General features: G+C 39.1%; 1 protein-coding gene across 1 annotated transcript in view; it reads left to right on the top strand.

The window, feature by feature from the left end:
* SSU72 (SSU72 homolog, RNA polymerase II CTD phosphatase) overlaps window positions 1-12193 on the top strand; it is a 29559-nt gene that overhangs the window by 5522 nt on the left and 11844 nt on the right. The window contains exon 2 of the mRNA XM_075520906.1: window positions 1874-2017. Coding sequence (XP_075377021.1) covers window positions 1874-2017 — 144 coding nt within the window. The remainder of the gene's footprint in view (window positions 1-1873; window positions 2018-12193) is intronic.

Genomic DNA, 12193 nt, shown 5'->3' with positions numbered 1-12193 from the left:
GCAGAAAGTGCAAGGTGCCAAAGTCCACTATTTCTCAGTTAGTTGGTATTAAAATTCTTAGCAAAAATACCTTCAAGTGGTAGATAAAGAAAGGAAAGAAGAGGGATGAGACACCTGGAAAAAAGATCAACTTGAAACATTAATTTTTTAGCACTGCAATTTCTTCTATATGTGCTATGGCTCTCCTCATGTCCAGTAGAAGCAGTAGAATAAAAACTTGGGTCTGGAAGTATTGCAGGGAAAATAAACTAAATGTAAGTGGTGCAGTTATGAGTCACTGTTAATGTGATGGAGAGCTGGGAGGGGGAAAGAGTTGCACTTTTTTCCACTTGTATCCGTTTTCAGTCATTAGTCCTGCAGAAAGAAGAAAAAATCATCATGTATCCTGTCTGTTTACAGAAATAGGAACCTATAAATAGTTGCTGGAAGAAAAAGTGTAGTGAAGCAAGAAAAGAGAAAGGAGGGGCTATGTTCCAATAGGACAAATTGAAGGAAATAACACTATTGGTACTTGCATAGCAGTGTTTGAGCTTGGGGCAAAGCATGATCACAGTTAGTCTCTGTGTAGAAGCTTTTTGGATCACTTCAAAGACACCATTTGAAGGCAAACATGCAATTTGAATTGGTGTGTCTTCTACTGAATTTCCTTGCTATCTTGTATGTGAAGACCAAGGAGTCAAGATGTGACTTGTCTGTTGCTCAAAATACATACTTGGGACTCTTGCACTGGTTCCCAGTCTCCTGTTTGCTCTTCTCAGAAGATGGCTCTACAACTTCTTTTATTTGGGGAGGCAGCAGGGGGGCACTGGGTTGTTTGCTTGCTTATTGTTTTTGTTTTAACACTGTTCTCTCTGTTCAGTCTCTGATAAATCATTGAAGTTGAAAGTGTGGGTCCTTAAAAAAAAAAAAAAGAGATTAAGCCGTGGTCTTGACCTGTTTGAGAAGTTAGATTGTCATTATAAAGCCAAATGTTTCAGCATTCTGGACAATAGTGACAGTATTTTACTGTGTAACTTTGTCCATTAGACCACCAGAAAACAATCTTTTTTCGGTCCTGTTATTCAACAAATATACTGTAATGTTCTTAATATTACTGAAGGATTTGTTGAGGTTCAAGTAGGTGTATTTAGGTTAATCAGAAAGAACATTTTGGCATTACCCCTAAAGACAAGCAGGTTCCTGCCTCTTTTTTTTTTTTTTAATTATAATTATTAAACAAGTAGTTGTTCATGAGAATGGAATGAAGCTATCCCTGGCTTACCCAAGAGTTTTAGGTGCCAGCCAGCATAATATGTGCCCCACTTCTGTAGAGGTAATTACACAGTATGTTTTTCAGTTCACTTGAGAAAAGTGCCAGGCACACAAATGTTTGTGCTAGGCTAACTAAATTACACTAGAGGTAGTTTTGGTGACGTAGTGAGGGGAATAATGTCATTAGCCCAGCAACTTTAGCAGAATACATAAATATTGATAAGTTGGTATTGTTATTTACTTTCTTATATCAAGACAAAACCATCTCTGCCTATACTGTATTGTCCAAGTGTGAATATATAACTCATGCTTGTTGCAAATCTTATGCCTGAAAGCATAAAAGAAATATCCAAAACATTACATACCATAATTCTAAGAAAACTTCATATAAAATATAGGTGCTTCTCTGGACGTGGTGTGCGAGTCTCGATTGTAACTGCGAGGAGATATGCACGTTGGGTACGCTTGGCGATTTAGTTGATAAGAGTTTCCCAACTGTTTGGTTGTAATTTGGCTGATTGCTAAGAGGTGTTCTTAAAATTCAGTTTGTGTTCTTCAGCACTTTAAAGTCCAATCTAATTGCCTTCCCCCCACCCCTCCCCCTTTTCTCTCTGTCTTTCAGCAAACGAGGATTCAGCGTCCGATCCTTTGGAACAGGGACTCATGTGAAACTGCCAGGACCAGCACCGGACAAGCCGAATGTTTATGATTTCAAAACAACATATGATCAGATGTACAATGATCTGCTTAGGAAAGACAAAGAACTGTATCCCTGTGGCATGGCCGTTTTAAAAAATCCAATATGGTTCATCCTTGAAAGGTGTAATTCATTATTTGGCATTATGCATTAGGAATATATAGTTGCTTGACTAGCGATCTTAAAATGTTTTAGGTTTATAGGAGGTTTTTTTACAATGGGCCTCTAATGCTCCCTTGTAAATTGCTATTGAGTTACAATGCACGCATTCCAAATGCTCTTTTGTAGTATGTTAACATGTTTAGCTCTTGAATGAAAGCACATTAATACTATCACAGATTGTCCATTACCTCCAGTGCACTGTGGATCATATTTTCTCAGTGCAAAGACTGTCCTGATAATGGATATGCGAAGAGCGACCACCTCGACATTAATGTTGTATTTAGCTCAGACAAACTGACAGGTAAGGCTTACAGTATACTTTCTCTGGGAGAGAGGATACCTTTCATTAAAGAGCTCACCCTTCTCACTGGGAATTTCTTGATACATGATTTGATCTGTGCACTGAAAAAAAAAAATCCTATAGCATATTATAAATCATAGAATCATTTAGGTTGGAAAAGACCTTTAAGATCATCGAGTCCAACTGTAAAGGAATGGATGTTAGGAGAGCCCAATAACATATTTAATCCTGGAGAGCAGAGGTGATCAAGGTTATGCACACTACTTAAAACCATGACTAATGTCAAACTGCATGATTTTAGAACATCTATATTTAAAGCCGACTTTTCATTTGTTTTTAAGAAAACCCACAAACCTATAAAATTGGGGCACTCATTCTACATATTCTTTTCTCAACAAGGGATCTGTTTTTTTTTTTTTAATGTTAAATATGAAAGAGAAAACTTACCCCAAGTAAGGGATTCAGTGTATGCTGAATTTCTACTTAAAATATAGAGGACCCTTTAGAGTGAGGTATCCCAGAAATGAGTCCTGGTAATTCAATAGAACAGTCTTTGCACTTTTTAGTGGTATAAGGTTTTTTCCTAAAATCTTGGGTATGGCCATCTGAAGATCCAGCAGGAATCTTAACATGGTTTAAATGTCTTAATTGTACTCAAACAGCCCAGTTTTCTTGCATCTTTTTGAAAAAATTGGAGTAAGACTAAACAGGTTGTCAGAGACTAGAAAACTTGGAACATGGTAGGAACTAGTTCAAGCTGTTACCCAAGGAGTCAGCAAACACAGTAACTGAAAGATAGCTCTACAGTTGTTTGGTAGCACAGGTTATACTATGGCTTACTACTACTCAGCAAATTCTTTGTTGTATTTGCTGACCAGAAATAATAAATTTGAGCTCCCTGAGACCCCAAGAGTGGCGGCTTCTTTTGCATTGGGTATTGAAAGACTTCTCTTAAGAAGGGCTGGGCTGTTTGATTAAAGCTATACAGCACAGTGAGAACTGATGAAACATTGGAATACCTATCTGTATGGTGTTCCACACAAATGGTATCCCTTGCGGGGGTATTGGTTTCCTAATATCTAATCTGAGGTCCTTTTTTTGAGGAGGGGAAAAAAAAAATCTAAAATGTAGGATATAGCCTTAATGAATCACGTGTGATGTGCTGCGGAGTTTTTTGTATCCCTCTGCCTAGAGAGAAAAGGAAAATCTTGCAAACCCATCTTAATGAGGTATGCCATATCTTACTTAAAAAAGAATTGCTTCAAAAGAAAATTAGTTGAATTGAGAAATAATTTTAACAAGCACTAACAACTTGTGATTTCCTTGTTGCATTCTTTATTGCTGCTGTACTGAATATGGCACTGCTTTAAGATAAAACCAACGGAAAGCTTACGTAGTCCCCCCCATTCAGCATACTTTGGAGTTACCATTTTGGTTCTGCTCCATGCTGGAGATGCTTGCTGTGTTCCCCAAACGTATTTGCAGTGTTACAGTTGAACCTTTCCTCAAGGTAAAAGAAAGGAAGTTTAAACAATAGCCGTTGCAAGGGAAATAGGGCAAGAACAGTTGCCTCTACATCTTCTCATTTTTGATTCTCAGATATTAGAAGTTAAGGTTTTCAGAGTGAAGACTCAATGCAGAAAGCAACTCAATTTCCAGAAATGGGTTTTGAGGGTAAAGGCTTTTGCAGTAACCAAAACCAGACCTACTCTTGTCAGAGTTGTGGAGTAGTTTTTTTGTGAACCAGGGTGATGTGGGCTCTCAGGTTTTTTGGGTGAGCATTACTTCATAGAGGTGATGGGCATGCAAACATTACCTGCTGAAGAGTGGGAGGGCCTGCTCTTCTGATGGGCTTTGAGTGTAATTGGTATGGGAAAACAAAAGAAGGTGTGGTTCTTCATATGATTTAGCTGCTTGTTCTGTTCCCCAGCCTTGCTTTCATCAGCTAAGCAGAGATGACTGTCATCTGTAGCCTTTCCATGTGGTTTGAAGTAGTCACCAAGATACACTATCTGCTTGTTCCCATATTCCAGTGACGGGACACATGAAGTTTGAATGCTCAGCATTCAGTACTGCCTCACTTAGGAGCGATGTCCTTCCTCCAGTTCTGTATGCCAGCAGAGGTCCAAAGCATTATGGACACTCGATACTCAGTGAAATTGTGGCTGTAAGGGACTTAGAACATTCTCTGTTGGCCAGCCGAGTAAATGACTTCTGTTTCAGAAAGCAGTAGTCTGAAACAGAAATGTGCGTCTGCAGTGCTGGACATCAGTCAGAGCAAGGTTAAAAATGTGTTAGAATGAAAAGATCCATTGGAACTCTCTTATTCACTTGTGGAAAGGAGGGAGAACTATCAAAAACCCACTCTGCAGAGACTAAAAGCACCTTCATTGCGCTTAATTAGTGAACTTCATTGCAGTTAATTAGTGCAATACAGAGCACAAGCTCACATACCTTGAAGGCATATGTTGAATTTCAGAAGCACAGGAATAAGGGATTAATGGAGCCAGGCATACAGCTTCAGTTGAGTAGGTGGTTACGTTATATCTAAAATGGAAGTACTTCAAAGCGTTTTAAGATGTGGTAGTTAAACCTTATAGTTAAAAGAAGTATCCACATCTACCACTGCATTTTTAGACTATTGCATTTAAATTCCCTGAGTCCTAATAGAGGACTGCGACAAAACCATTTAAGGCTGTTCTGAATGTGGCTTTTGGTTGCTTTTTAAAATATTACTCTACTATTTCCAGGTGAACAGTTGAGGGTTCTACTACTAATCTGTAGGAGACATGACCAGTGTCTGCAGTACCTCTGTGGGGCTATGCGTACGTAGTATAGAAACACTACCTGGTTGTATTTGCATGTGTAACCAGACCTCTCGAAGATAGGCCACTATGATTACTTGCCCCTTATAGCTGTGTAAAGGGGTTTAAGGACTTAGTTCTAATTATTTGATGGTGACTTTAAAGATGAAACAAAACTAGAGGAAAACTGGTGAGCCCTGCCTTCAAGTGAAAGCAAAAACTAGGCAAGGATGAAATTTTCTAAACGCCAATTTAAATCTGCAACAGCAGTTGCTTTTATGCCCAGGGACCGTTCAAATGGAAATTTGACCAAAATTCTGCAGCAGTAGCTCCTGGGTTCTTTATCAGTATTAACTAACTCCATGATTAGTTGTTTCTTGCCCATTCTCAACACTGATGTATCTGTGACCCTCAGATGGAAGAAACCTAGTGATTTCCATAGACAGGTTTTTTTACTAGGATTTTTAGGCAGCCTACCTCTACTCTGCAAGCTTGGCCTGCTGCTCTGTTTCCTACTTTTTTACCTCCTCTCTTAATTTGACCTGCTCTCTAACTGTAGATAGGATTCCAGCTTTGGCTTCATAGTTACAGGATGGGGGGGGGGGGGGGAGGGGAGCAGAACATGTTCTCCAGAAGTTACTAAAGGTCTGCTTCAGGTAGAAAGGAAAATGCTTTAGAAATGAAGAAGAAAAACTGGCTTGGTACATCTCACTCAGACATAAGGATTCTTTTGTGTCAAAAAAAAAAAAAAAGTAGTGATAATATAGGTGATTGGGATCTAGGTTTTTTCTCTGTGAACTCACATTTTTATGGATGGCCATATGGTACTTTTTATGCTATTGCTGATGTGTGGTGGTGTTTTGGGTTTTTTTGGTTTTTTTCTTTTTTTTCTTTTTTAATAGTACCCTTCACATTCAGAACAAGGAGAAGCAGTTTCTTCTGCCATATACAGACCACTTTATCAGTAAATATTCATAGCATCACAGTTTCCCCATAGCTGATGCTTATCCCTGGTTTATCCCCCAGTCTTCCATCTGCCTAAGAAGATGTCCTCTAACTGGTAAGATGCATTGTGGTAGAACATCAGTAGAGGAAAATGTGGTGGCTTTGGAGCAAGCGTAGGCTTGAGGGACTATGTATAACAGTTCCAGAATTGAAGGGGAAAAAATGTGGAGCAGGTTCTGGCATGCACAAGATTTTCACAGGGTCTAGATGAACAAAACTGAAATCTTTGTTTCCCTACAGAAGTTTGTTGAACTAAATTGGTTTCACTGTAGAACTGTGTAGGAGAAAGATTCTGTGCCTTTCCCAGAACTTTTCAGGCCCACTTGAGACACCATCTTCTGTGCCCAGGAAGAGGAATAAACACAAAGAGGATTGGGACTAGCTGAGAAGAGGGGGCATCCAGAAGCAGGAGGCTATACTGAGGCTTAATTTTTCTGTCTTTGTAGGGTGGTGATGAAGAAGGAGGATCCTCTAGTACTGAAGTCTTAGTCAGACATCACTGCAGTTAGGCTTTTCTTGCAGAAAAACTGCATTTCCTGTCTTGGAGTTAAGCATAGCTTCATGGGACAGTACGATTTGAGTATTAATAGTCATCTCTTCCAGAAGGTTTCCTCTGCTCTCCCTTAACATTAGTACTGGAAGAAGGGAATTGGTTTCTTGTGCAGGTCTCAACTGTAGTAGAAAGTTACTTGGCATCAGCCACAGAATTGTGGACTGCCGAAATACTGCATATCCATTGTAGTGTGAGTGTGTTGCTGGGTTCTGCTGAAGGCAAGAAATAGAATTGGTTGTTGGACCAAGGTCAGACTGCCTTACAGGTCAGTAAGAAGTCATCCTCTATTCAGTCTGAGGGGTGGAGTCAATAAGAGATTAATATTTTTAAATCGGGGACTAAAACTGAAAAAGAATTGTCATAACACACCTCCTAATAAACTGAAATTCCGTAAGTATGCAGCTAGTCCAGGATTGCATCTACCACCTTTTCCCAGTTAGGTGTAGCATATATTATGGGCATAGTAGCATCTATTTGTTACAGCCTTGGTCTTAGTCGTTGAATTCCTGGGTTCACGTAGTCAGGTTCTTGAGAATTCTTGCTCTTGAACTGATCGGTTTGCTCTAATATATCTTCTTAATGTTGGAGTAAACTGATGCAGAGAAGCCAGTTAGTAAGTAGTGGGTTTATTCCATTTTCTTAGCCTGATAAGTAAGGGAACAGATATAAGGATTTCAATTTCTGATATAGTTCATCTAGAGCATAAACCAGACTTTTTTTTTTTTCTGCACTTCAGATCTCTTAACTTGTTTGGTTTTGTAAGACCTTCCTTCCATTGGGCTTAGGCTTTCATCTTCTTGAGAGGGGTGTAGTATCTAATAATATCTTGCATCCTGCTGCTTAGTTGTGTTTTCCCACTTTCAAAAAGTGGCATGTGATGCTGATACCCAGATGATTCATGGCCTGAGCTGATGACCGTGCAGCCATTGATGGGGAAAAGCTGTTGGAAGAAAAGTTGGCAGTGACAGGAATATCTTGCTCTAACCCACTTCCCCAGTTTCTTTTGAATGCCGTTTGTTTGTTGCAGAAACTTCTGCCACCTGTAACAGAGCTCTAGGATCCATAATACTTGAGTAGCAATTCCTGACATTTCTGGATCAATGAACTGCCCTAACGCGTGGAGCATTTATATTGGAGCGCTTTACTGGAGGCTGTACAAAGCAACCTTGAGTTGCTTAATGGGGAAGGTTACCGCTGCATGGGTGCACAGCAGGACTAGTGAGATCTGCAGAGCATCTGCACCCTGCTTCTTGGGGCCATATAGCTCAATCTTGAGGAGTAACTTAATTAAATTCCATTTCAGGTAAGCTCTTTGCACATGTATTTATCTTACATTTTCATTTGGTTTTCTTCATGGATTTTGAACTGATAAACCGTTGTCAGCTTCTGTTCTGAGCTGTCATTCCAGTGGTCAGTGGGATAGTTTCTGTACTTCTCTAAACCACTTTGGAATGTTTTATTTTAGGTGTGTTTGGGGTTTTGTTTTTTTGGTTGTTTTCTTCATTTTTTTGAAGCCTGGCCTTGCGAAAGCTAAAAATACTTGAAATCATGGCCTGCTGCATGTCAGTGACAAAACTTCTTTTAAATGCAGTGCAGCACAAGTCTCATTTTCTTTCTTAATGTGTCTTTCAAAGTACTTTAATACTCCTAGAAACAGAGGGAAGGGATGAGGATGGAAAGCAGTGTTTAAACTGGATTTGAACAGTCTTCTAAGAGGCACATTTCTGCAAATCTGTACACTTCCAGCCATAAGCTGAATTCCAATCCCTTTTTCTCCATGAAGGATCATAAGACCAAAACACTTCACAGATCTCAGGCCTTTCAAAGGCAGCAGTTTTCAGTACTGTTTAGTTTGGCTTCTCATCAGACTGCCATTAACATTCACATTAAAAAGGGAATATTTAAAATTATTTATAAAACATACATATTGTTTAAATATTAGTTCCTCTGTATTTGAACTTCTGGGACATGGTAGAAACTACAGACCCCAGTCTAATACTAAATGTTCTTCAGCATATAAAACATCCTCTGCCATCCTGTCTGTCTTCTAGGTAGTCTTTGGAAGGTTTATTTCGTTAACCAAGGTGAGTCCTGAACAGATGCTATAAAGAATTCTGACTAAAGGATCCTGTCTGAAGCTGAAAACTATTGTAAAATCCATTTAGAATTTGAGTGCTTTCATTGACTGTGTTTCAGTCATAACGTATGAACTCTGTGAATGAACACATACGGTTGAATCTTTAAGTGTCTTTTTAAAAGGGCATTCATGGAAGTAAAGGTGACACTTGGATCTGAGCCTTCACGTATTTGAATGGATGTTAAAAATAAGGCTACTTGAATGTCTAGCCAAAATACGTCCCTGCCATCTGCTGGCCTCCTGAACGCACCATGCACAATTAGCATTGCTTAAATATGTTTTGCTGCATAAGCAGATCATAATGCATTGGCTCTGTTGCTCGTGATACAGTATGGGAAGCTTTCCTAAGTAGCGCTAGCAGTAAATGCAGCAAAACATTCATATTGTTTGCTCTTTGCATAGCTAACTTCTTAGCATGGGCTTTCTTTGTTTATAGACTATCATCTTTGTAAGAGACTTTATACAAGGGTAAGTAAAAAATATTGCTGCTTCCGCTGTTGGGTGTTGGTTTAAATCCCACTCGGTCCTGTTGTAATCTGTAGTTGATAAAACTTAAAAGTAGTCTGCAGCATAAAAATGAGCATAGCTATGTTTGGTCCTAGTTTGGCAATTTCATCCTGGACTTGAATGAGGGGAGACAAGTGACAGTGGACTACTGTTTCTTGCCTTGAAGAGGTTACCTCTTCAAGATTAACACAGCTTCTTCTGTGCCAACGTAAGGGATGCTTCTCCATTTTTTCCTTATATTGATTCCAAAACAATTTCCATCTTCAGGGTAGCGACTGTAATTTCTTCAACTAGCATTAGTTGCAAGCCAGTAGAATCTCTGTGCCTGACTTCTGGGTTGCTTATGCGATTTTTGTTGGATATGCAGAAAGGTAGTGAAAACATTTGACAGGTGGACTGAAGGCACATTTCCACACAAAGTTTGCAAATACACATTTCCCCTTCTTCTTCTTTGCCTTTATATTTGTAACTAAAGATACGGATTTTTTTGCCAGAGTATTTTATCTTGCAGGGTTTTCTGCTTAAACTTTGTGTATGGAGTATTAGTGTCACATCTGCCAAATGGTAGAGCTTTTAGGTATAAATCACATTTATTTCCATTTAGGCAAAGTTAGCGTTCTCTTGCTACTAGCATTGCTTCTTAATAAAGCTCCACGTTAAGCAGCTCTGTCTAATTGAATCTTGTGGAATCATAGCTTCTACGTTTACTAAAGCATCTAGAAACTTGCAGCAAAACCAACAGCTTAAGTTATAGAAGATAGTTTTGAAAAATACTACTGTGAAGAAAGAAATTTGATTTAATTTACTGGGAAGAAATAAATCTTCATAGTTTTAGCAACTAATTTTGTTGCTTTTGACTCTAGAGTGATCAAGTTATGTTCATGTAAGACAAACGTTTTAACACTTTTGGGTATAGAAGAGCAAGTGAAAGTTTGATGCTTCATCATTTTTGTTTAATGACTCTGATCTTAAAAATTTCTCAATACTGCCAAAGGTTACAAATTGTAGAAATTGAGTGAACTGTGCCAAATTTTTCTGATAATCTACATCTGAGATGGATTATATGTCATCCCACTTTCGTGAAGCATTTTGAAAACTCATTTCTGTGTAGCTTGCCCCATGTCCACATAGTATGGCATAAAACATCTTTCAGCTACTTGTAGAGGAGCGTTTCGAAAACTTCTAACAGATAGAAATGAAAGATTGTTTGGAAACTTTGGATGCATTTGGAAACATGATCCATAACCCACATCTCGATAGAAGGAAGATCAGAAAAATGTGAAAGGTAAGAGAAATCTGAGTAACGTGGCCGTTGTTACCCTTTTCCACTGGTCATACTCCTTGTGCTCTTGGAGTACACAAGAGCGTGTGCAGGCATGTGCTTCAAGCATGGGCAGAATTACGTGGATCACAGTGTTTTGTGAAGGATAGCATATATCCTTCTGTGGATTTCAAATGTAATTTTTCTGGCACTTGGGGATCCAGATGCCAGATTTCTTCAACTAGAGTAAATATAGCATGGTTTCAGCAATGGAGCAACATATAAAGAAGTATTTAGCAGTGCAAATTAGAAGTCTAGCTTGGGAATGGCAGGAGAGGTGTGTACCAGTTTCTTTCTTTCCATCTCAGTAGAAACAAGTTGGCTGACCAGCTGTATTTATAAAATCCCACTCAAGGTAGAGAATAGTTGCTGGTGTGGAATTCTTGTTGAAAGATCTTGTTCATGTGTGCTGCTAGTGTACATGCAAGAAGTGTCTGAAGGGCTTCGTATCCCAGACAGAGCTCAATCGGCCCTGAGAAGTTCCTATACAGGAGAGCTCTTTTCCAAAAAATTCTGCAATAAGCCTCTGAGAGAAAGTCAGCAAAAGAGGGAATCTGATATAAATGGAAATACGCATTTAGATGCTTAACTTTCCCAAACATGATGCTGCTGCTTTATGGGATACTTATTTTTGACTGATTTGATACAAGTTAGTGAAAGTAGTATTAAAATCAGAAGTAGCATTAATTACTGAAGTCTGTTTTCAGGATGTGTGAAAAACTCGGACTGTGTTGCTGCCATATACCTCTAACTGGCATAGCATAGATATAATTTCAGGAAAAAACCCCAAAGTGATTACAGTACTATATTTTCAGGAGATAGTAAATTGGGGTGGGGGTGAGGGGGAAAGGTGGCGTAGCTTTGTTGCTGCCCAGTGACAGACTTGGAAGTCTTCAGTATCTTTAGAATTTAATGCAAGAATAGAGACAGGCTACCGACGAGTGTGAGAAGGGCTTATTGTGACCCAAGGCGCACAAGTTGTGCGTACGTAAGCTTTGCAGAATTGGTTGTTAATCAGCCTGTGGATTAACCACATTCCTCTGTTCTTCAGTATCCTGTTTGTAGTTGCGCTAAGGAATGTTTGCTGCAGACCTCATCCAGCGTGTTTCTTGCTCTGCATGCTGCTGTTTAAAAGTAGTCCTGCTGTCTTTATGAATGTGTTCTCAGGTTTCCCAAATGCGTTAAATGGAATGGCTTAATTGATTTAAGTTTTGTAATACTTGTGTTTTGCTTTATCTGAGTTACCCTATTCAGCTATAATGCTATTTAGTTGAAAATTACCTTTGATTTCTACAGTACAAAGCAGTGACAACGACGGAAACGAATTTGAAAATAGTTGTTGCAGACCCTGTTTCTCTGAGACATTAAATGGAATGACTAATATTTTTCTCACAGACCTCTCTCCTCACAGCTACCTCAAAGTGCTTCCCCCCCACCCGATCCTACGACATTTGC

The sequence above is a fragment of the Mycteria americana genome, chromosome 18, assembly GCF_035582795.1.
Source record: "Mycteria americana isolate JAX WOST 10 ecotype Jacksonville Zoo and Gardens chromosome 18, USCA_MyAme_1.0, whole genome shotgun sequence".
NCBI classification, from domain to species: domain Eukaryota; kingdom Metazoa; phylum Chordata; class Aves; order Ciconiiformes; family Ciconiidae; genus Mycteria; species Mycteria americana.
Note: the sequence above shows the minus strand (reverse complement) of the source record. Positions and strands in the feature narration are given on the sequence as shown.